Source organism: Centruroides vittatus, unplaced genomic scaffold, assembly GCF_030686945.1.
Source record: "Centruroides vittatus isolate TY-2023 unplaced genomic scaffold, ASM3068694v2 scaffold_3046, whole genome shotgun sequence".
Taxonomy (NCBI): Eukaryota; Metazoa; Arthropoda; class Arachnida; order Scorpiones; family Buthidae; genus Centruroides; species Centruroides vittatus.
Genome location: NW_027122699.1, coordinates 1596549 through 1622428, shown reverse-complemented (window position 1 = coordinate 1622428; position 25880 = coordinate 1596549). Strand labels below are relative to the sequence as shown.

At 29.1% G+C, this 25880-nt stretch overlaps 1 protein-coding gene across 2 annotated transcripts in view; it reads right to left on the bottom strand.

The window, feature by feature from the left end:
- The window catches only part of LOC136988104 (inactive tyrosine-protein kinase 7-like), a 35542-nt gene extending 9869 nt beyond the window's left edge, over nt 1-25673 (bottom strand). Inside the window, exons 1-7 of one of the 2 annotated variants that reach the window (XM_067285921.1) lie at nt 25487-25673; nt 25261-25422; nt 14890-15195; nt 14118-14405; nt 13899-14046; nt 4512-4651; nt 2437-2733 (exon numbers count right to left, since the gene is read on the bottom strand). In XM_067285921.1, the coding sequence (XP_067142022.1) occupies nt 2437-2733; nt 4512-4651; nt 13899-14046; nt 14118-14405; nt 14890-14947 (931 nt within the window). In that variant the 5' untranslated portion in view covers nt 14948-15195; nt 25261-25422; nt 25487-25673. Of the gene's footprint in view, nt 1-2436; nt 2734-4511; nt 4652-13898; nt 14047-14117; nt 14406-14889; nt 15196-17050; nt 17339-25260; nt 25423-25486 lie in introns of those variants that run through there. The other variant, XM_067285920.1, reaches the window with a different exon arrangement.
- Nucleotides 25674-25880: the final 207 nt, after the last annotated feature.

Genomic DNA, 25880 nt, shown 5'->3' with positions numbered 1-25880 from the left:
ACAATAATAAAATAAAGTTTTTGAATTTTCTTTCTGAATAAAAATTTTACATAAGATAAGAAAAATTTCTTAGTGTTTACTTGATTGAAACAAGATTTATTACATGAACAATTATTATACAAAAACATTCATTTTGCAAAATCTTATTACAAACATATAGTAATCTTTTAAATTATTCAATCAGTTAATGAATTTCCCATATGATTGTTATTATTCTTATTTGAAAATTATCAGAAATTCTCAAAAAAGAACAATAGGTATCTGACTTTCCCTTGAAACCAATCGAGAATTCTGCTTTACACTATATTATGCTATTGTATATCAATAATTAATACAATTTATTTCTTATCATGATAATAAATTGCAAAGTTCAAATGAAACTGTGCCTTGTCAAATTATACCTTCAACTTTATTTTTTAAATGATTTTGAACTATTTAATTATTTTTGACTTGTATAAATATATTTAGAAAAGGTATATATATGTAGAACAGTAAAGAGATTTTTGACCTAGGGTAAAACAGTTGGTCACATGACATTAGAGAACAAAGGAGTCATCCTCATGGGTAAATGACTCATGAAGAATGAGGGCTCCCACAATTACACAGAACACAAAAGGGAACATTCTTGATATAGGAACCTAAGCAGTTGAACAGTAAACTACAGCAGAAGTCAAAAGGATTGACGAATTTACATATATAATCTTAAACCTTTAAAAGAAAAGTTTTTAAAAAAATAATAAAATTATTCCGATCTTCTCAACAGTCCTTTTTTATTAATATCAAAGAACTGTAATTACACTACATGTATTTTGAAGAGTATTATCTAACAGTTCCTTTTTTAGTAGTAGGAACACAAAGTAAGTAACATATCCCGCGTTTCTTTATGCAGTGCTCGAGAAGCACTTTACAGCGAACACACTGAAACTGGTTTCTAATTGGCCAATATTGCTCGTGACGTCATTTCGCTACACTCTTGCTGCATAAAGAAACGCGGCCATAATGTGAACACTCTGACATTCAAGATTTTTAAAATTATTTTTGTTTGCAACCCTATGAAAATTTAATCCATCATGACAAAATTCCATTATTTAATTTTGAAGCATTTAAAATACAATACAGAAATTTTGTCTTTTTAAATTAAACTCAATTTTTCTTGTTTTTTTATTTCTTTCCTTTCCTTCCCTTCCTTCTCTTTCTCTAAAAAAGTAAATCTAGAATCTAAAATACATACTGCATTCAAATTACAGTAGAGCATTGTTTATCCAAATCAATTGGGGACTGGGGTTGTCCGGATAACTGATTTTTTCGGATAACCGATTATGTACAAAAAAATATATTAACCTATCCGATGTTTAAATTTTTCTTCGTTGCGTGTCGCTTCGTGTTGAATTTTCGTCAATTTTAAGCCTAACGAAAATTTTTATAATAATAATCGAGGCTATTGTATCGTTAAAAATTATTTCTTTATTTTGTACAAACAAAGTAAATATATTGAAAAATATAAAAACAAAAAATTATACTTTAGAAGTTAATCTAGTATCAAAAGCGTTTGATTCAGCACGACACAGTCCAACTGGAAAGCTTTCGGTTAACCGGCTTTCGGATAAATGACGCTCTACTGTATTTTTGAGATAATTTTAAAATTTGTACTGATTACATTAATTTTGTCCCAAATTTAAAAGTAACAAACTTTTAAGATAACTTTTAATTATTCCTTATAGTATAAAACCTTCCAATATACTTTATTTCCTCACATTTCAAATCATGTCTTATATGTGATCATGCTCTTACATGCAAGTACACTCTTATAAGCAAAGCAGGATGTGTTTCAAAATTGCAAAAACAAGTGACTTTTACATATAAAAGCATGCTCTTATTTGCATGGAAATATGGTATATATTCAATGTATTAAATATTAGTAATGATCAATTTCTAATGACAATATTCATAACTTATATTAAATGTATTAATATATAAACTAAAATTTGTTTTTTTAATACCATTTATTTATTACATAATTTATAATTCAATAACAACAAAGTAGAAAGTTCAACATAAACATATATTAATATTGAGTGACTGAAACAAGAAATCATTTTCTTAATATTACTGAAACAAAAATAATTCAATTTAATTATATAAGCTTAATGAAGCAACTGATATGAAAATTACATAAGTATAATGCCTATAATTTTCACATCAGTTATACACTAAATGTAATATAATTATTATAAGTTTAATTATAGACAATTAATGTCATATGATGTCTATGATTATACAACATAGACATCATACGTCGGAAACTATGAAATATTAAGTTTCCTATGTGTAAATTAAAATTATTTTAACGGCAGCACAATGGTTTTAAAGAAATTTATTCACAGGTCAAAATAAGTAACAGTAAGGAATAGAATATGAAATAAATCTGATTCATACCTGTGACTTGTAAATTTATAAAATTTTTGATTCTTCCGGCTATATTTTCTGCTACGCATGTGTAATTACCAGAATCATTTCTTTTTGCGCTGCTGATGATGAGACGCGTGTCGTCGACTCGTATTCTGCCACTGTCACTGATGACGTGCCCCGATGGATTTTCCCACCACATTTTGGATTTAGGACGTCCATCCACTCTAATACAAGTCACTTCATACATATCGTTTCGTGGCACGATGGTAATTTCGCCGGGTGGTACTTGAGGTTCAAAGGCATTTGTATTATCGAGTTTAATATCTATTTAATGAATGTAAGTAAAACATGCAAATTATTAATTGTAATCTTTTAGGTTAGGTTAGGTCTCTTGAATGATTTTTAAGTATTATTAAATTCATTTTACTATCATTTTTGCAATATATAAGACATTTCTACTTCATAAAACATAAGTGTTAAATAATACATTTTTGTATGACTTTTAAAAACTGAAAGTGATAACCACATTTTGCACTTTAACTTTTTGTATTGCACCATTACATGGCAAAGCTGTTAATTTTTATTACAAACTCATAAACATTAAAATATTTGCTAAAGGTTTTATTTTGTATAATTTTATTATAAAACAGTAATAACTTTTATTGTACATTTTTATTTTTTGAAGTTAATGATTAGCGGTTGAACAGAGATAACTCATGTATCTGATTAATAACAATAAATTTCAAAGGAATGCTCATTTATTCAAGATTCAAATACCAATTTTTATTTTTACTTTAAAAAATATCCATTATCATAGAACTCCTAATAATTATATAATGATTATTAGAAGTTCTATGTTAATGGATATTTTTTAAAGATTCTAATACAGAACTCCTAATAATCATATAATGATTATTAGGAGTTCTGTATTAGAATCTTTAAGAAATGTACATTGGCACAAAAACTTTACAAACTCTTGCTGTTAGATGCTAGAATCTTTAGATTTCTCCTATATTATAATCACTTCATCCTCATTAGCCAATAATCTACTACTAATCCTCTTTCTGCGAGAATATAGACTTTAGTTCAATCTAATGCTATTTAATTCAAAAGTAGGAAAAATAAATAAAAGAATGGACCAAAAATGTATTTTAAACTTTTTCAGTATATTTTCTACAAAAATTTGTGATACCTTTAATTTTCATAAAAAAAGAAACAATCTATGAATGAAACATTTCACCATTAAAAGGAATAGATATGTTTTGGGACTAATGTAAAGTGACATATAAATATGAAACATATAAACAATGTTAGTGATGTAGTTCTCCCTAGTGACGTGCACAAGGGTTTCCCTAGTTCTCCCTAGTGATGTACTAAAAATGGAGAAAGGAAAAATAGTTCAAACAGGAACGAATTGAACGGTCAACCCTTGTGTATGTCACTACTAATACTGTATTTGGTACTAGTATGATGTGAATTAGTTATCTATCAACGTGAGTCTGGCTAATTTATAGTACAAATATTTTCTGTATTTTGGTTTAATAAAGCATTAAAATAGGTACCTAATTATTATTTTTACTTACTTATTTATTTACCTACATATTACATATTTTATTTTAAATTTATTATTAGTTTGTTTAATTGGGGCAGCCGCTTAATTGGGCCAAAATGGATTATTCCCAATGTGTCCCAATTAAGTGGAATCAACTGTATTATAAAAATAATATTTTTCCCATTCATTAAGTTATATGTATATAAACTAAAATAAAATATATATTTATATTTTAGATGAATTTAAATGCATGTTTTCAATACTTTATATGTATATTTATGTACATATAAAGTATTTTACTAATGTATCTGAAATGTTTTATAAAGTAAAACATTTTAAATACATTTGAAATTTCAGTATATTGTAACATATCAATGATTTTCAAAAGTAATATAGATCCAATTTACTGTAATTTATAAATACAATAAAAATAGTCTAATATAAAAATTCATTTAAATAAATTTTGCAATAACAGTAAATTAAACTAAACAACTGAATATTGAGTAATATTAATAGTTTCAAATTATTAAATTAATAAAAATAAACTTACAAGCAATATATAGATGGGCAATATAAGTCTGCTGCGGTGCATCTTTGCTAAGAGCGCTAATGCCAACGCACCGGTAAATACCTTCATCGTGATCATCGACATTAGAAATAAACAGAGTTCCATTAGAATATATGGTGAACCTAAGATTGGCAAAATAAAATATGATAAGATGTTGAAACAATCGTAACAATATTTGATCAATGTAATTGCATTTTTAACATTGGAATGAAATATAATTACATTTAATAAGTATAAACAAGTTCATTTAGTTGTTAAAATAGAAGAAAAAAATAAGATAGTATTGGACTGCATGTCTGTCACACAATTATAATCTATATTTAATCTGATGGCATCTGTCAAAGACTGTTGTTTTCCCTTTACAATACTAATATCTTTTTTTAAACAATTTAAGGTAATTGTTTATCTTTAGTACCATGTTCTTGATGAATGTCCACCTTATTTTAAGTTTTTAAATCTAGTAAAAGTGGGATAATAGTTATAATATTTAACTATTAATTTAGCTATTTAATTATATTTTATTACAATTTCTCTGATTAATTAATAATTTTATATGATTATTATATTTTATTTTTTATAAAGTATTTTAATTAATTTATTTATTTATTAAATTTTACAGATACTGCTCAATAGCATTTGATAAGTGCATCAGTAAACCCCAAGATAATAAAATAAATGTAAAATAAAGACAATCAGAATTAAACTAAAACAAGAATAATCTAAATATATAAAATTACTTGTCCTGACTGACTGACTGACTGAGTGATTGATTCATCATTGCCCAGAGCAAACTGCTGAACCTAAAGAGGTGAAATTTTGTGCACAGTTAGAGTACATCATGAAAATACACACTAAGAAGGGATTTTTGAAAATTCCCCCATGGGGGAGAGGGAGAGGATTAAGGCTTAACCTGAAGAACGGCTTCTACTGTACTATTTTAGATGTGATTTTTTGTATTCAACTACGTTTTGTCTTCATTGAGTACTTAGGTATATTAATTGATAACATTTCAGACATTGTTATAAATATTTTTATATATTTCAATTTTTTAACCAAATGTTCGAACAGGTTTTAAATTTGAATTTGTTATTGCATATTCGTTCGATTATAGAACGATTGTAAACGTTCCAGAAAATCAATCAAATTGAAAACAGTTCGTTTGATTCTTAGCAATTCTCATCATTCTCAGTGGTACGTATTATATAACAATTGCTATGGTTGTTGAAATACTGAATATAAATGGTGTTTGCTTGCAAAATCCAGACGGGCGAAGTCGCGGGCAACAGCTAATACATTATAAAATTAAAAGACAAATAATATAAATTATTTATATTTACAAACTTATAGATGCAGTGCATCTTCAGTTCCTCCATTGAAAATACAACATAATAAAAAGTTCTTTGGACAAGCTTAAAGGATGTAAACTTAGTAATTTGATTTCCTTTATTTGTTATGCTACATGTATAAAATACATATTAGCATTTTAACTTAAACTTTAACTGTAACAATTATTACTTACATTGTTATGTTACACTGACAAATTTCTACCCTACAATACTTTGCATAAAATTTTAAATCAACGATAAAAAATATCAGAAAATTTTTCAACCCTTTTAGAACTTTATTCTGTATACAGTCTTGTCTTTATCTCAATTGGCATTATCTTGACATTGAAAAAGATTTGTTACACCAAATTCTTTGAATTTATAAATACAAGTATTATTAAATATTCAGTAATGAACAATATAGTTAACTTACATGGTTATATACAGAATAGTTTCAAAATTTTAACCAATTACAATTAACTGATAACAACTATCAAAAGAGTGTATAAACAATTTATGTATTTTATAAATTCCAAATATATTTTTTAATTCAAAAAGATAATTTTTAACTCATACACATGCATATATATGGATGCTTATGTCTAGAATATAACATGATGCAAAGAGAAAATAATGGTAACTTCCACTTCAATTATTGGACTATTCCAAAAATTATATTCCTTCTCTTTTATCCCACAATTATTTTGAAGCACCTGTATGCTTTGTATATTGATCAAAATTGATGTCTTGGATACAGATGTCTCTTTCTCTATATAGACAACTAGCAGACCCGGCCACGCGTTGTTGTGGCTCAAAATGTATTTATTATAAATGTATAAAACTTCCCCCGTGGGGGGAATTTTAAAAAATCCCTTCTTAGTGTACATTCTCTTGACGAACCCTGTTAAAACGCAATCAAAACCGCAAAAAACCGCATCTAAAATAGTATAAATAGAAGCAGAGTTCTTTATAGTAAGTCTTATTCCTGTCCCTCTCCCCGCGGGGGAATATCGGAAAATACCTGTATATTCTGTTGACGTACCCTATTAAAACGCAAAAAACCGCATCTAAAATAGCATAATAGAAGCCGAGTTCTTTACAGTAAGCCTTAATCCCGTCCATCTCCCCCGGTGGGTGGGGAATTTCGACACGTATATTATATAAAATCACGTGCGTATTCGAATGCAACGTTGTGTCAAAATTTCAAAGGAATCGGTAGGAACAAACGAATGTTACATTTTTCTGTATATAGATAGATAGAAAATGATCTGCTTTAGACCATCCTCACAGAAAAGCAAACTTAGGTCGTCGGAGTTAGCGCCATCTGTTGGACATAAAAGCCTTAATCCTAGATGATATCTTTTAACTTATATGAATGTTTAACGGAATAATATATAGCCTATGTCCACCCTGAAGGTCCATTCTAAATATTGATAAAAGAATTTTTGAAACCGGATGAGTAGTTTCGGAGATTACCTGTTACAACCAAACTTAGTTACCTCTTTATATATTAGTATAGAAGTATAGATATGTATGCACAGAAAAATTAAATACGTTATAAAAACGCGATTTTAATGGAAAGTACGCTAAAAATGTAGACGAAAAGATCAAGATCGTACTCATATTATAACGAATTTATTAAATTACGGAAATTTCGAGCGTTATTTTCTTGCTATATTTATGCTCTTTTATGATAATAAAATGAACTTTTTCACTTTATTTTCCGTTAAAGATTAATTTTTTAAGCTACAACACTCTTATTTATAGCATACTTTATTTTTATATACTTAAAGATAGGAAGGAACATGTGCCCTTTGATACTTTCGACATAGGCGCAGAGCAAAGGCAATTTTTCTGTAAATTTATCTTTCTACAATAATATTGATAAATATTGATAGCATAAACTGTTTATATGTTTCCTTATTTTATAAGTAAAGTGAAAGATAACTCTTTCCATTCAAACAACAGCATATTATGGAGAGTTATTGAATTATCCCGTATCTGATTTCACAAGTTTTCAATAAATTTTAAGATCAAAAATGCACTCTAATGGCAACGTTAGGTGGGTAAACCCATACATCTTCGTTCTAAATAAACAAGAATTATAAAGTCTAAAATATGTTGAGTTTTCCGTTAAACTTTTCGATTAATTATATAATTATAAAATAATATAAGCGCGGAGATCGATTAAACTTGCTTCTTACGCTAATTTATCATCGGTAGTGATAGGGAAATACTCAAAATCGATGTGAATTTTTAATATTTAAACGAAATAATATAGACCGATACAAATAAAGTACTCGAATTAAAGTAAAATATAAATAAAATAGGGAGGAAACGTGGCTTTTACGATCGGCAATCCTCAAAATAACTTCGAGATAAACCTCCGCACCGGTATGCTTAATTTGAAAAAGATGTGCTAAGCAAACTGAATGTTATCTCGTAAACGGGTAAGATTTCTGCTAAGACTTTAAATTCTTAGCAGAAGTCTTCAAATTCTTCAAATATTTTAAGTGTTTTAAATCATGCGATAGAAATTTATTTTTTTAAATCAACAGTTTTTGTTTTAAAACGGCAAAAAATCGGGATTTACGCGATTAACAATAAATAAATATTATACACGCAGAAATTAAAATAATTTTGCTCTATATGTTCACACAGAATGAAAAAAGATCCAGCAACGAGACAACTGCTAACTTTCCCGGAAACACTAAACTGCGCGTGTGGCGCCATTTGTTATCATATTTTATTATTACAAATTTTTATATTTTTAATTATTATAAAATGGCAAAAAGCTTAATTCCAGGATAGGGACAGGTTTTATAAAGGAAAAAAAAAAACAGTAAATGCTAATAACGAGTAAAATCGTCATTAAGTCCGACCCTAGTGGAGATACACTCGATTCCTTTATCTCCTACCCAGTCGATCTTTAATCACCAAAATTTAATAGCATCGATCTCCCAATACACAAACCACCCTGCAAAATTTCAGAAATTTTCGACAGAAAGCACTGGAGTTATTAAGCTTCAAATAGAGTGAACAAAATCGTGCGCCCCCCACACACAAACATTCAGATAAACCTCTGAATTTTTTTTCGGACGTTTCAGTCTCCTGAGTCCAAAAAGGTTAAAATTTGAGTGGGGTCATTTTTGACCGATGGCCATACTTTCCCTCTGTTGTATAGCCTATAACGGAGCCGGGAAAGTAAAAAATGTACAGAATTAATTGACTGGAAGCTGAAAAAATAAAAACATTGCAGCATTTATCAATAATAACTGCAGATTATCTTCGCAGTATGCAAACGAATTCAGTTAAATCTCTTCACACAGTACTGTACATATAAAGTTTCGTTACAAGTTTCATTTAATTTATGTTAAGTATTTCAAAAATCCTTATGTAAACCGAAAACTGTTACATCCGTGATTATTTATGCTTTTGCCGGATATGCGAGTATTTCTTTAGGAATAATTATACTTAATTTACGTCAATCTTCGTATACCGGCGCCCTCAAGAATGCAACTGGTGCATAAATCACCGTCGCATCGTATACACAAATAGTTTTCATGTAAAGAATTATTATCAATCGTATTTCTTAACGACGAGTTCACTTAAACGTAATTAAATACGTCGTAACTTCTTAGGAAAAGTTTTGTGCGTCGAGTATCATTTTTAATTAACATCAAGGCTTCTATAGCCGAAATTAACGTTCAATATTTTCTCGCAACATTTTTAATCTAACTAGAGAATACAGCAACAATTATATTTAGTTCGTAAATTCGCGGAATTATTCTGGTCTCAAAGAATATCAAAATTAGTTCTGTTTCTTTTTCCACAGTTTTCCATTACTAGAAAATTCATAGAACTCGAGCATGTTATTCGAAATTACGTGAAATATTTCCCCCATCCGAATAAGACGTCGTCTCATTTTTTATTTATTAAAATATCGCGTGTTTCTAACATTATCGATACTCCAATACGAGAGGGAGGTTCTTTTTTTTCATTTAATCTTTAATGTTAAAACGTGTAAACTCCGATACTGACATAACAAATTTTACAAAGAAACACACTCCAAAATTTGAAAGAATTCCATTAAAATAGGAAACGATAGAGTATAATTAATTTGAAATTCAATATTTTAAAATATTGGTTTAAATATAAAATAAGATGTTTAAAATTTACTGTTTTATTTCATTAAATGTTCATTAATTCAAGTGCATGGCGCTTTCAATGATGCACCATTTAAGTAATTTGAAGTGAATTTAATGGATTATTTTATTTAAGTTACCGTTTGCGAGTTATAAAAGTCTAATTAATGATCACTCGACTCTTTTCTAATTAATAAAAATCTAAACCACGCACGAAAATGAATAACTCACGCTAACTCCACTTAAAACTATTACTCGGCGTTATAAAGTTAACGTCGATATTAAAGAAAATTAATTTTGACACAGTCAAAGACAGAGATTTCGTTAAATTAGCATAAAAATTATCTTTGGAGAATCTGAAGAGGAATTAAAATTCCATTCATATCTATATATAAAAAATGAATGTATGTCTGTGTGTGTGTGTGTGTGTGTGTGTGTGTTTGTCCTTCATGCACTACCACACCATTTATCCGATTGCCATGAAACTTCGGGAAGTTGTTTAATACACTCCCACGAAGGTTTCTGGCACATGTGAAGACCACCATTTCCCCCCTTCAAAAATATATTTATATATGGATTAAGGCTTTTATGTGCAACAGATGGCGCTAACTTCCGACGACCTAAGTTTGCTTTTCTGTGAGGCATTCTGCTTTTCTGTGAGAATGGACTAAAGCAGATCATTTTCTATCTATCTATATAAATAAAATATAACGTTCGTTTGTTCCTACCGATTCCTTTGAAATTTTGACACAACGTTGCATTCGAATACGCACGTGTTTTTATATAATATACATGTCGAAATTCCCCCCAGTGGGGGGAAAGGGACAGGATTATGGCTTACTGTGAAGAACTCGGCTTCTATTTATACTATTTTGCATGCGTTTTTTGCGGTTTAATAGGTTACGTCAACAGAATATACACTAAAAAGGGATTTTTCGATATTCCCCAGCGGGGAAAGGGACAGGATTAAGGCTTACTGTGAAGAACTCAACTTCTATTTATTCTATTTTACATGCGGTTTTTTGCGTTTTTAATTGCGTTTTAATAGGTTACGTCAACAGAATATACACTAAAAAGGGATTTTTCGATATTCCCCAGCGGGGAAAGGGACAAAATTAAGGCTTGCTGTGAAGAACTCGGCTTCTATTTATTCTATTTTACATGCGGTTTTTTGCGTTTTTAATTGCGTTTTAATAGGTTACGTCAACAGAATATACACTAAAAAGGGATTTTTCGATATTCCCCAGCGAGGAAAGGGACAAGATTAAGGCTTACTGTGAAGAACTCGGCTTCTATTTATACTATTTTTCATGCGTTTTTTGCGTTTTTAATTGCGTTTTAATAGGTCACGTCAACAAAATATACACTAAAAAGGGATTTTTCGATATTCCCCAGCGGGGAAAGGGACAGGATTAAGGCTTACTGTGAAGAACTCGGCTTCTATTTATACTATTTTTCATGCGTTTTTTTGCGTTTTTAATTGCGTTTTAATAGGTTACGTCAACAGAATATACACTAAAAAGGGATTTTTCGATATTCCCCAGCGGGGAAAGGGACAGGATTAAGGCTTACTGTGAAGAACTCGGCTTCTATTTATTCTATTTTACATGCGGTTTTTTGCGTTTTTAATTGCGTTTTAATAGGTGACGTCAACAGAATATACACTAAAAAGGGATTTTTCGATATTCCCCAGCGGGGAAAGGGACAGGATTAAGGCTTACTGTGAAGAACTCGGCTTCTATTTATTCTATTTTACATGCGGTTTTTTGCGTTTTTAATTGCGTTTTAATAGGTTACGTCAACAGAATATACACTAAAAAGGGATTTTTCGATATTCCCCAGCGGGGAAAGGGACAGGATTAAGGTTTACTGTGAAGAACTCGGCTTCTATTTATTCTATTTTACATGCGGTTTTTTGCGTTTTTAATAGGTTACGTCAACAGAATATACACTAAAAAGGGATTTTTCGATATTCCCCAGCGGGGAAAGGGACAGGATTAAGGCTTACTGTGAAGAACTCGGCTTCTATTTATTCTATTTTACATGCGGTTTTTTGCGTTTTTAATTGCGTTTTAATAGGTTACGTCAACAGAATATACACTAAAAAGGGATTTTTCGATATTCCCCAGCGGGGAAAGGGACAGGATTAAGGCTTACTGTGAAGAACTCGGCTTCTATTTATTCTATTTTACATGCGGTTTTTTGCGTTTTTAATTGCGTTTTAATAGGTTACGTCAACAGAATATACACTAAAAAGGATTTTTCGATATTCCCCAGCGGGGAAAGGGACAGGATTAAGGCTTACTGTGAAGAACTCGGCTTCTATTTATTCTATTTTACATGCGGTTTTTTGCGTTTTTAATTGCGTTTTAATAGGTGACGTCAACAGAATATACACTAAAAAGGGATTTTTCGATATTCCCCAGCGGGGAAAGGGACAGGATTAAGGCTTACTGTGAAGAACTCGGCTTCTATTTATTCTATTTTGCATGCGTTTTTTTGCGTTTTTAATTGCGTTTTAATAGGTTACGTCAACAGAATATACACTAAAAAGGGATTTTTCGATATTCCCCAGCGGGGAAAGGGACAGGATTAAGGTTTACTGTGAAGAACTCGGCTTCTATTTATTCTATTTTACATGCGGTTTTTTGCGTTTTTAATAGGTTACGTCAACAGAATATACACTAAAAAGGGATTTTTCGATATTCCCCAGCGGGGAAAGGGACAGGATTAAAGCTTACTGTGAAGAACTCGGCTTCTATTTATTCTATTTTACATGCGGTTTTTTGCGTTTTTAATTGCGTTTTAATAGGTTACGTCAACAGAATATACACTAAAAAGGGATTTTTCGATATTCCCCAGCGGGGAAAGGGACAGGATTAAGGCTTACTGTGAAGAACTCGGCTTCTATTTATTCTATTTTACATGCGGTTTTTTGCGTTTTTAATTGCGTTTTAATAGGTTACGTCAACAGAATATACACTAAAAAGGGATTTTTCGATATTCCCCAGCGGGGAAAGGGACAGGATTAAGGCTTACTGTGAAGAACTCGGCTTCTATTTATTCTATTTTACATGCGGTTTTTTGCGTTTTTAATTGCGTTTTAATAGGTTACGTCAACAGAATATACACTAAAAAGGGATTTTTCGATATTCCCCAGCGGGGAAAGGGACAGGATTAAGGCTTACTGTGAAGAACTCGGCTTTTATTTATTTTATTTTACATGCGGTTTTTTGCGTTTTTAATTGCGTTTTAATAGGTTACGTCAACAGAATATACACTAAAAAGGGATTTTTCGATATTCCCCAGCGGGGAAAGGGACAAGATTAAGGCTTACTGTGAAGAACTCGGCTTCTATTTATACTATTTTGCATGCGGTTTTTTGCGTTTTAATAGGGTTCGTCAAGAGAATGTACACTAAGAAGGGATTTTTTGAAATTCCTTCCTGCGAGAGAAGTGTTATACATTTATAATAGATACATTTTGAGCCACAACAACGTGTGGCCGGGTCAGCTAGTATCCTATAAACGAGGAGTTTTCCAATCTAAGAATTTACCGAACTGAAATACTTGAAAGGAGTCAAACAGTTGTGAAATAAAGCGAAATACGTCACATCGCGTATTTAAATTAATCCTTTTGTAGGAAAAATAAGATGCGTGTTTTCCATTAAGATATGTTTCCTATTCGGCTCACGAATGAAAAGTAGCCGAGATAGATAACAGTCGGCTTCCATTAACGCTTTAAACGCTGTCCAACGCCCGCAGCTAACGCGGGCATTCCCTTCCCCAAATTTAATGTATAGAGATAACCCCTCGTTTCGAGAGAGAAAATAGTACCCATGGGATATTCGACTCACGTCCCTACTATTGTAGTAACTATAGCAACCGACCAACACTCACCTGGTACCGTTAACCAATGGGACATCCTTATTCTGAACGTACCATTCGACGACTGCCGCATTTTCGTACACACAATCAAATCGTACGTTTTTACCTTTCTTTACAATAACGTCTTTGGGTAGTTGCACGATTCTCGCAGCGTTTTTGCCTGGCATAAGGAGAGTAAAATAAGTGAATTATCGCATTTTATGCATCTCATTTCCATAAAGTGAAACTTACTTGGTAAAATGAGTGGAAAGTTTTCTTCGCTTTCGGCAGCACCGGCTTTGTTGACGGCTCTACACGAGTATATTCCGTTATCTTGAGGCGATAGCGAGGCAATGTGCAGACGTTTGTTTCTAAAAGAAACTCTTTCGTTCCTGAAGAGCCTTATACCGTTATGATACCATTCGAACGATATTTCTGGACTTCCTTCCACCTTACACCTCAAAACTAATTCGTCACCTTCGTTCAATTCTTCTAAATTATAGGGACTGTGCAGCTGAACTTTGGCAGAGTCCCCGATCCCTGTTAAAAAAAGTTCTCATTAACTTTCCTTAATGCATAAAAATGGGCGGAACTCGAAATCTTTTACAATAACAATCGAAAGGGTCACCGTCGATTGGCGGAACTAAAATTACGGACTATGGTTACTGGATGCCGTTTACGGTTTATTTAGTCGATTACCGAGTCATTTATCTTGTTAAAAATTTATATTCGGCGCTGAATATTAATTAGCATCCTTTCTTCTGAAACCTATTCAACTCCGAATTATGTTAATAATAACAGAATGAAGTCTATTAAAAAGAAGAAAGCAGTCGAACTTGTCAGCCCCGGGCTAAACAAGCTGACCAAACCAATTACAATGAACCAAGTATGTGATGGGAACCAAACCGTGACGAATACCCAAGGGGGGAAAATTCCGTCGTTCTTTCCTGTGAGAGTCGAGAAGAGAATAAACCGAGCGAAACGTTAAGACACTAGAATGTTATACTCTATACATTATACTTACACAAGATGTTGAGCTGAGCCGGAGGACTGGCCAACGAAACACCGGACGTAACATTCATGGCGATACACTTGAATTCACCTAGATCGTGTTGCGGATCCACTCGACGTATGCGAAGATTTGTGTCTTCTTGGTATCTTCTCGTATTGTTCTCGATAGTTTCGCCATTCAAAGTCCAATAAATGGTAATGTGATGTCGGCGTGTGACGCCGCATTCTAAAACGGCATTCTCCCCTTTAAAAACTGTGACGTCACGTGGTACCGGATCAAACTGTAACCCGTCTAGTGTTATACAGTCCACTAAAACAACTAAAATGAAGAAAAAAAAAGATTAGTAATCAAATCTTCGTATAATATATGGAATATCAATTTACGAAATGACGATTTGGTTTCAAAAAATAATTTGGCGGAAAACTATTTAAGGATTGTATCGAATATAAGAGTTAATCACAGAATTTATATAGAATATGGAAAAATAACTAATTAAACAGGGCTGGCCGCTTGCCAAATGCTCACTATCACGTAACATTTGAGAAAGACTCGCAACTGATAAAACTAATCGATGGAAGTAATAATGACTTTTCGGCTGGAAATAATTTTATTAAACAAAAATCATCTCGCACTTTCGACATTTTTATTAATTTCGGTCGGTACATTTTAATCCACTTTCACCCGCGGCAACGTCTTTAACTCGATTACAACAAAGAATTCAACGATATGAGGCCCATTCGGGTTGAGAACGAGTGTAATCTACTAGAAAATACCACCGAATTGTTTGGTAAACACATCATATGCTTATATTACATGCACGAGTAATTTTCGAATAATATTAAAATGTAGCTACGACGGGCATCCAAATTTAACAATTTAATGAATTTGGAGAATGATATATGTATATTTTTTATTTTCATTTTTTCAAACATTCTGGAATTTTGGGGAAAAAACAAGACAAGAGATTTGTTACTACAATATTTCTCAAATGTAGGAAAAGAAATAATGGAAAAAATAATAATAAAAAATTTAACGAATCTCAAAGGTGAAACTAATGATACCTTTAGATGCGCGAAGTAGTAATTTGCAGATAATAGTGTGTTTCAAAAAAAAGGTGGAAACTTGGAAGAGTAAAAATTGAACCAGTTTTGAAGTTGCTGATGAGTTTCGGCTAATGAATATGGGTAAAACTAATCGATGAAAATGACTCATTAACATGAGTAGATATGAAGCGCAGTGAAAGAAACGTCCGCGAAAATCCATTAAATATAAAATACGCCTTTTTTCCTATTTTTAAAAATAATTCTACTAAATATCATTATGAAAATTTCGGATATAATACGAATAATACCTATTAGAGCCAGTACTTCAAGCTTTTATCGTAAATGAAAAAAGAAAAACCGGCGTAACTTTATCCTAAAAATAGCAAAATGAGATACAGAGAGGATTATTAAAGATATAAATGAAGCAAAATGGCTTCGTAACAAAAAGAGAAATGCAGAGCGACGGTTGGACATTCCGAAACTAGGAACAATCCAGATAATTTCTCTACTTCTAGACATACAATAAACCCATTCTATCGTCGACATAATAATAATAATAATAATAATAATAATAAAAGCATACATCATTCTTTAAAAATTAAAATATTAATTTAAATCTCGAGAACTTTAAAACGATAAACACACTAAACCCAAACAATAAAACAAATCAAAACAAAAATTCAAATAGGTGACGTCACACTGAACTACCGACATCTCAGCTGTGATGTCACCGATTTCAAAAAAACAAAAAATAATTGACCGATTTAAAACTAAATAATTCATCACGTGACTAAAAACAGCCAATTAATTATAATTTAAAGCATAAAACAAACCGAATTAGCCAAAAAATTCGGATAATTGGCGTTATTAAGCGGCACATTAATCGATTTTTAATTAAATAAAGCAGACATTTATATTAAGTTATATAGAAAAAAAAAAGTTATAATTCGCGAGTTATTTATAAGGACTTGTGTTTTACCTTAACCTTTAGGAATAAACCACGAGAAAGTCAAATAAATAAATAAATAAAATCTCGTCTGGCACAGACCAAACGAACTGGAGCTGTCAATAGTCGTCTGCCAGCCGACAAATATCGTTAAAACTAATGAATATATACGATGTTTACTTACCGTAAACTAAAATAAAACAGGATCTGATCACAAACATTTTAATCGATCAATAATTAATTAAATCATTACATTTCTCGACTCTTGTTTTCCGTCTTCTCTCATTTTACTTTGTTCTTTCCACCGTAACCTGGCAACACACAAACCGCGCGTCTCCATCCGAAACGAAAAATAATCCCGCGCGGCAAAATCGGATACGCGTTAAATACGCAAATATTTTCCTTAAATGTACCAAATTTGACCGCGCGAGTGCGTAAAATTTCCAGATTTTTTCGCAAAATTTCAATGTTTTTTAATATTTGTCGTTACGGTTATGTTTTGATTATAAGCCGCTTTACACCACGAGGTGTATAAATATCCTTGCGCACGTCAAAATCGTTTGGTTTTGTTGTTGCCATCTTTCTTTTTTTTTGTATTTTTTTAATAAAAAAATCAATTTTTTTCCTCCGTTAATAATTAAAAATTCGGAAGTTTTCTGTTAAATTTTATTAACCTTCAGCTTCGGTAAAATATTAATTTATTACTAAAAATAACTTCAAAATATTTTGATATTTTTTTTCAAATAATACTTTAAAAATCTAACATATATTTAAAACTTTTTTGTTTAAAATTAATCGAATTTATTATTTGTATTATTTTTAAATACAACAATAAAAATGTAATTTGTATTTATTTGTTTCCTTTTAAATTTTAATAATTGTAAATTTAGAAAGTTACATTTTAACACCTGGAATTGTGACGTCATTACGTTGTTGTTATAAAAAATTATTGTCTACGTACGAAGTCCATAAAAAATGAAACGATAATAATAACAATACAAAAAACCAGAAGGTATTGTCTGAACATCCGTTTCGTGATACTATAAAACACTAGCGTTCTCAACAATATTGAGTAAACAATTTAATGTTTTTAGTTAGTAAATCTAAGAAAAAAAAAATTCTCAACCAAAACCAGATTTTCTCGTTGACTGAGAGAAAACACGACCATCCTTTCTAAGAATAAACCGAAGAATAAAATATACAAAGAATGTGCCTCCATCTATCGGCACCTACAAAAACTAATTTTTGGCAAAATTTTTTAAATTTAAAACAATTTTTAACAGATTTATAAAACACGTTTTAACTTTAAATTTATAAAATTATATATTTAAAAATTTTTTTACAGGAATTTGACCTTTAATATTTGCCAATACTCTGCGCTATTTTTGAAGGGGTGTTGTCGGGTATAGTACACAATTGATGAAATAAAAACCTAATTTCCAATAAGTGAATTACCCCAAATAAAATCAGAAACGAAAATTTAAAGGAATTTTAAAAAATGAAAGTAGTAAATTCGATATCCGAAGTATTTCTATTTTAAAAAGGGGGTGATAAATCCGACATTTTTTAGAATTGATTTTTCTAAGGAAAGAAGATAAAATATAATATTAAAAAAAATACACTCCCGAACATTTTCCTCCGGTGTATATAATATACATAATGGACTTTACATTTATTTAAATAACTTAAAAAAATTAAATCAAAGCAAAATCTATATAACCTTATTTTTCAAAAATTATTCTATCTTACTTCCATAATACTTGAAACAGAATGGGACATCTGTTAATACAAAAACAAGAGGAAAATTGCCCTGCACCTGGACTACAGACGGATATAACCATTGCTGTAACATTTATACCTGCATAAAATAAAATATATATATAATATATATTTATTTATATTAATAATAATCTTATTTAAAAAATATAATCAAATTAATTAATTTAATCGAGATTTAGCCTTTAAAAATATTAATTTCTAAATACAAAATAATTAAATAAAATTTAATAGCAATAAAGATATAAAATGTTAATTTAAAAAATTAAATAAATAAGCATAATAAAATTAAATTTTTATTTTCGAAAACTAAAAATTATTTTAAAATAAAAATTGCATTTTTATGTATATTAATAAATTAGATATTATATAAAATAAAGGAATAAATTTATTAATGATTTTTTTAATCTTTCAAGAAAAACTATTAAAATTTAAATACCAAATTAATTTAATTTTATTATTTTAAATTGCATTTTAATCCTTATTATTTTTTAAATTATTCTTTAATGTTGTTAGTCCCTCAATTGAATTTATTTTTTCCTTTTAATGTTTTAAAATAGTTTTCAAATGTTATTAATTAGTATTTATTTTTTATTTTCTTTAAAAATAATTTAATTTTTTACTTGATAAAAATTGAATTATTATTTTTTTTACTTATTTTACTTTTAATTATTTCTTTATTGAAATTTTTAAAAGTAAAAATTCAATTTTTATTTTATTTAATTAATGTTTTAATTATTTTTTTGGTATTTTAAAAATTATTTTTTGCATTTTTTAATTTTTTTACTAAAAATTTCTTAAAATAAAAATGCAATTTTTGTTTAATTATATTTAATTTTAAATCTAATTTTTTAAAGGTTAATCTTTAACAAGATTCATTAATTTAATTACGTTTTAAATTAATTATTATTCTTAATTTTAAAAAATGAGATTTATTGTTTTTAATGTGCTTTTAATTAAGCTTACATTTATATAATTTTAAGCATGTTTATTATTATTATTATTAAAGATCAGGGCAAAAATTCAGTTCTCACGCTTTTCTTTTTCTATAATTATTTTTAATTGTAAAGTTTAAATGTAAAATTTAAAAAATAAGCAAATCTTAATTGAAAGTAAAAATTAATTAGTTTATAAAAATCTCTCGACCTTCAACAAAGTCTTTTTAAATTATTTGTAGAAAAAACTGCACTTATTACGTAAAAAGTTTAAATGCACCTAAAACAGAGATTAAAAAATAAACTTAAACTGCTTAAATCGCTGAAATGAAGTATTTTCTTCAAACCTCCAATAATAGCCACCTGTAAACAGTGGCCATTTCTATCGGGATCTTTTTTTCTTCTAACAAAAATGCCCACAAACTCCAAATAGCAGCTATTTTTTATGTTCCCGTCAGTGTCCGTTGTTCGGAGGTTTGACTTAGTGTTTAAAATTCATTCTATAAGAATTTAGGGCGTTTGAGTCTTATCTTCGAGGAGAGTAAAACGTTTTAAAGATGAATCTGCTAAGGCCTACGTGTTGGGGATTTTCCACGTAAAGTTTTCTCCCTGAAAATCCTAAAAATGTGTCATAAAGAGCTGTTTCTCGTAAAGTTTTCTTGAAAAGCTTAAATATGACCTTTTCTAATGTTTTTCTCTCCTTCGAAGCCTGAAGATACGGTTTAAAGTTGTTCCTTGGGGAAGTTTTTCCTCGAAAGGCCCGAAGGTATGCCTTGAAGTGTTTTCCCCCCATCGGGAAGTTTTCTTCTCGAAGGTCTAAAGATATTTAGAAAATGAACTTTGTACAAATTGTGATTTGAATAAAACATTTAAACTAATGTTTTAACGCAACGTAAACATAATATAGCGTAAAAAAAATATAATTCCAAAGTTCTTCAATGTTCATAAACACGCTCCGAAGTTCAACAACGTTAAAGCAAGGTTTAATTAGTGACTTTTTTAATCTTAAAAATAGTTTCACTGGAGTTTAAGATCCAATTTTTCCGACTTATTCAACTTTTCTAATCAAAACTTTTAAACTTTAATTAATAAAACTGTAAAGAACGTTTCGAACGAACTAATTTGCATACCAGACTCGAAGATGTGTTAAATCTATTTACTTATAATTTATCATATTATATTATACTCGAGTTATTTCTAATCATATAAACTTTTGAGTGAAATTCTGTTTACAGTTTAATTTTAATTAATGCCAAACAAACATTATCATTATCGTCATTAAGTTTAATTTGATTTCGGAACGAATTTCAAACAAAAATCTTCAAAAATTTTGAAGAACAGTCGAAGCAATTAACGGATATCTTAAATAAATGATTAATAGTTAATTTAACTGAAGGTCGAAGATTAAAACAATTTAGTAATTACGAACGTTAATGAGGATGCCTCAAGGTTAAGAATTGGATATGTTTTTCTTTCTTTTGCAGAAAATTTTAAATAAAATGCCCGGAATTGTTTAAGAATAGTCTTTTAAATAAAATATCTCGTTACATTCTTGTAGTAAATTATGTTCGGCGAATCTAAAGCTATTAATTTATAATGATTTATGCATTTTTCGCTGGTAAAAGAAGAAACTATTCAATAACGAGCGCTATTCGATACCATTTTCGACTATCAAAACATCAAACTAAACAAATTTTAGTATACTTATTTTTAAAAATATTCAAATTATAACTAATTAACCGAACAAACTACGGTTTTTTTACAATTTTACTTCAAATTTTTCAATATTTCTTCCTCGAAACTATCCGCACATCAATACTTATCCCGTATTTATCCAGTCTGTAGATGTTCTAATCAGCGTTAAATTTGGTTTAAAATAATAAAAATATTGCAAATTATTATTATTAAATTTATATATTACTTTAAAAATATAAAAAAAAGAAATGGAAAATGAAAAGATCGTAATCAATATACAGTACAAAAAAGTATTTTTAAACAAGAATATTTTTCCAATATTAAATTCAATACGAGTTAATTTCTTCTTATTTCTTTCAATATTATTAAATTTTTAAAATTTTATTTTTAAAAAAACATATCCTTGAAAGTTCGATATTTTCATTTTCATCATCAGCAAAAATCCTGGAGGTTTTTCCAGAAGAAGACGAGAGAATTATTGAACTTTCTCGAATATTATTTTTCAACATCAATTTTAATATTTGTCTAAAGGAATTTACTTAAAAATAAAATATGATTTCATAAATTTTCATTATTTTTTTTACCACTTTAAGTATAAAATACAACAAAGAACCAATTCTAATTACAGAATTTACGCCAGCATCTACATTTTTTAGTAACTAAATAACGTTGAACAAGCCTCACGTTAATTATAATTTGTGTTTTTTTAATTAACGAACAATATAACAATACTTATTATATATTTATAACATAACTAAGTTAGTAAAAAATGTAAATTTAACTTATATACTTTTTTCGGACAAGAAGATGAACAATAATATTAATAATCTTTATGTAAAGGCGCAAAGACAAGAAAGAAGTCCAAGTTCTTCCCATTCTTCGGGGAATTGCATGAATCAGAAATGCGACCGTGCTAGAAATATTTATATATTTATAAATTATTTTTACTTTTATGATATTGTATAATGTACAGTATTATACGAGATGATATTGCTTTCGTGACTGCGTATATTTTATGCAATATCCTAGCCATGAGCGAGCAAATATTGTGATTATTAGAACGTATGTATGCTAAAAACTGTGCTGTTTTCTAGGCTTTTTATCCTTAATCAATTGCTTCGAAGGACTAAAATCCTTAGAAAACAGTGCAGTTTCTAATAAAGGATTCGCGAATATTTTAAACATTATTTTAATTTTTTTTTTTTTTTAATTTTAGAAAAAGGCGCTTAAAATATTTACTGCTGAAAAATAAAAATGTTTTAAAGAAATTGTGCTGTTTTCTAGGAATACCGATTCTATTTTTTAAAGATCAAAATCCCCAAAAGAAATTTTTTTAAGACTTTCTTTTTAATTTTATAAATTCTAAAGAATTCTTTAAAATATCTACAAAACAGCGCAATTTCTTAAAAAAAAATAAATAAAATAAAATCCTTTAAAGAAATTGCGCTGTTTTCTAGGAGATTTAATCCATTATTGAGATTTATTACGAACCAAACTCTTAGAAATACAAAATTTAAAACAAAACAAATACGTGTTTTTAGATTATGGAGTCAGAAAGTAAAATATTTTAATTATACAACAGATTTATAAACGTTGTTTTGCATTAAAGTCGGGAAAAAATTTGATATATCTTAAATCCATATTTGATTCGCTTTTAATCTTCCTTAAAAAAGCAGAAAAAGCAGAAATAAAACAAAAAAATGAAGAAGTTTCAAAGTGAAGTGCTACCAAATGAGAAAACTTCAGCTACCCTAAAGGGACACCAATCCCTGGTAGTTAGAAATTTTGGCAATCTCCCAAATAAGTTTGCCAACTACTCTCAACTAAAAAGAAGAAAAGAAAGGAAAAATGATATTTTTTCTTTCTTTTTTTCCCTAGATTTTTGTCTTCCAAGTAATATTAAATAATAAGAAATTATTATTATTTTTTAAAGTACATTTTACCAAATGGTAGATCGCGATCCCCTAGGAGGTCCGAAATATATTTCTTAGTAGTACCACGGTTAAAATAAAACTAGAAAAGATAAGTAAACATTGCTTTAAACATTTGGTAATTTTTGGAAATTTATTTTGAATTATGTTAATCGTTATAAAAAGGTATAATTTAATGAGTTAATAATGGAATAACTTTAATACATTCAAAGCTATTACTGGTTAGAACGAGTATTATTTCTGTTATACACGCTAGTTTTTGAATTTATATTGATTTATTTATGTTCGATTGACATCATTCAAGATTAAGTACAGTGCTGAGCTGTTCGTCCTTCTCTTGTTAGAAGTTATTTTTCCTTCCTTTTTGAATGATCGTTCCCTCTTACTACCACGTTTACTATTATCAATAGCGAGGTTACTGCACCTTTGCACGTTTGTGCATAAAATGTTTGCTGAGCTTGACAAAGATACTGTTACGTCATTTCCTTTAAAGGACAACCCTCCTGTCACACATTATCGTCTTGCGTTTTGTTCAAAGAAATGTACAGAAAATTTTGTACTTATTTTATATTATTAAAGAGCAGAATTTATGTTTGGTAGTTTAAGATCGATTTTTTTATTGGTATCATTTTAAGTAGACTTTCTGCGGATTCGTGTTCGACATTCTTACAACTTTAGATATAAAAAAAATCACTTTAGACTCCTTAAAATGTTATTTTAAATGGCACAAAGTGATTTTTTTTATGTATAAAGTGTACTTTCTGGCTATTGCGTGAGTTTTTCAATTCGAATTTTTTTCAATTTATGAATTATAATTATGCATATACAAAGTAAATTTGTGTAAATAATTTAAGAGAAATGAGTAAGTGTACTTATAACTTTATGTATTAAATTAATTTGAATTTATATTTTAAAAATTAAATTCGTTTCTAAGCTAGAATTATTAGGCTATTACTTTAATAAATTTTCTTAACACGAATTCATTAAAATAAGTGTTTTAGTTTTACCATATGACAAAGTGTTATGTTTTATATAAGAATAAATTACTTAATTTATGGTTATTAATGTAAAAATAATATAAATTATTGTATTAAATGCTCCAAGTTCAAATGATTTTGAATATTAATTAAACGATCGATTAGTTGATGGGATGATCAGAATATTAATGCTACATAGATTGCCGTAATTTGACCCATTAAGGCCTGATCCACAGTGAGACAACTGACATGGGCGAGGAATAGATAACACTTCTCTGACCCACGAAAAGTAACAGGATCAAGATCAGATTCGAATCAGAATAGGATAACATCGCGTAGTCACCGTGTAATGATACCAAAAGAGAATCCAGAAGTAAATCTTAGGTGGCCATCACCCTTATTGCCCCCTCTAGATTCGTCCCTAGAGAACTCCAGATTAAGATAAAGTGTGGGGTCAGAATCAAATTTGAATCAGGATCCCTACAACGGTCACTGTGTAATGCTTCTTGATTTTAGTAGAATGATATTTAAATGATTTCTATACAGTATATTGAAATTTAACGCTATATCAGATAATTATCTTTTTAGAAAAGTGAGTATAAAAGTGTCCTTGTATGAAAAAATATTATTCTTAAATAATTTCCGAAATGATAATTTCAGTTTATCTTTAATTTTAATTGGATTATGCCCGTAAAATATTATTTTTGCTTCAAATTGTTTACTTTTTGCTAATTACGAATGGAAGTCGTTAATGTTTAGCAAATATATTTAAATAAATCTAAAAAAATGTTACTTTTCAACAATTATGAAACTTTATTATTAAGTTATAAAAATTTTCTGACTAGTAAAACAAACAAATTTTTCTTTTTAAGTAATGAAATATGAAAAGTATTCAGGAAACATCTCCAAATTGCATTACTTAAAAGTAAAATAAATAAATATATATATATTTTATGAATCTTACTGAAATATTCAACAGTAAGCTGCAGTCAGGTGTTCTAAATAAGGTATAAAATATATCTTAAATTATATTTCATGTTGTATATAAATATGATTATAAGAAAGAAATATGATCATTACCTTCTTTATCATCATCCTTTTGAAGTTATAGAATTTTTCAACATTAAAGTTTTTCTTTCTTTCCTTTTTTTGAATCTTTTTGAAGAAAGTTCAGATGATTAAACAGACTTAAAGCTGAGTTACTCTTATATATATTTTTCCTAATTGGTATGGGATTTTTACCTGAAAAATAAAATTATTTACCAATCCCCAAATACTTGGTAGAATCTCAAGATACTTTACTTACCTTCGTGTGCAGTATACAAGTTTTTTTTTTGTTGTTTATATAATCGTATTTACAAATATTTATACAATTTATAAACCATTTTGGTGCAAAATCTTGTTATTTAATGTCGCGATTAAACTGGATTTTACTAAAGAGATGATATTACGCTTTAAACTAAAGCTAAGTTCGTCTGGTGGGATTTTGGGCTCCGTTACGTCATTTTGATGTCATTTCCGCATTTTTATAACGAATAAAACCTACCAATGACGTCAGATGGACGTATAAACATACGCCATCTAAAACAAACGAAAAAACTCTGATTCAATAATAAATAATTTATTTTTTTTTACGTTAAATTATACCGGATGCTCGTATTATATATACCGTAATAACTAGTTATAATAATACGTAATTT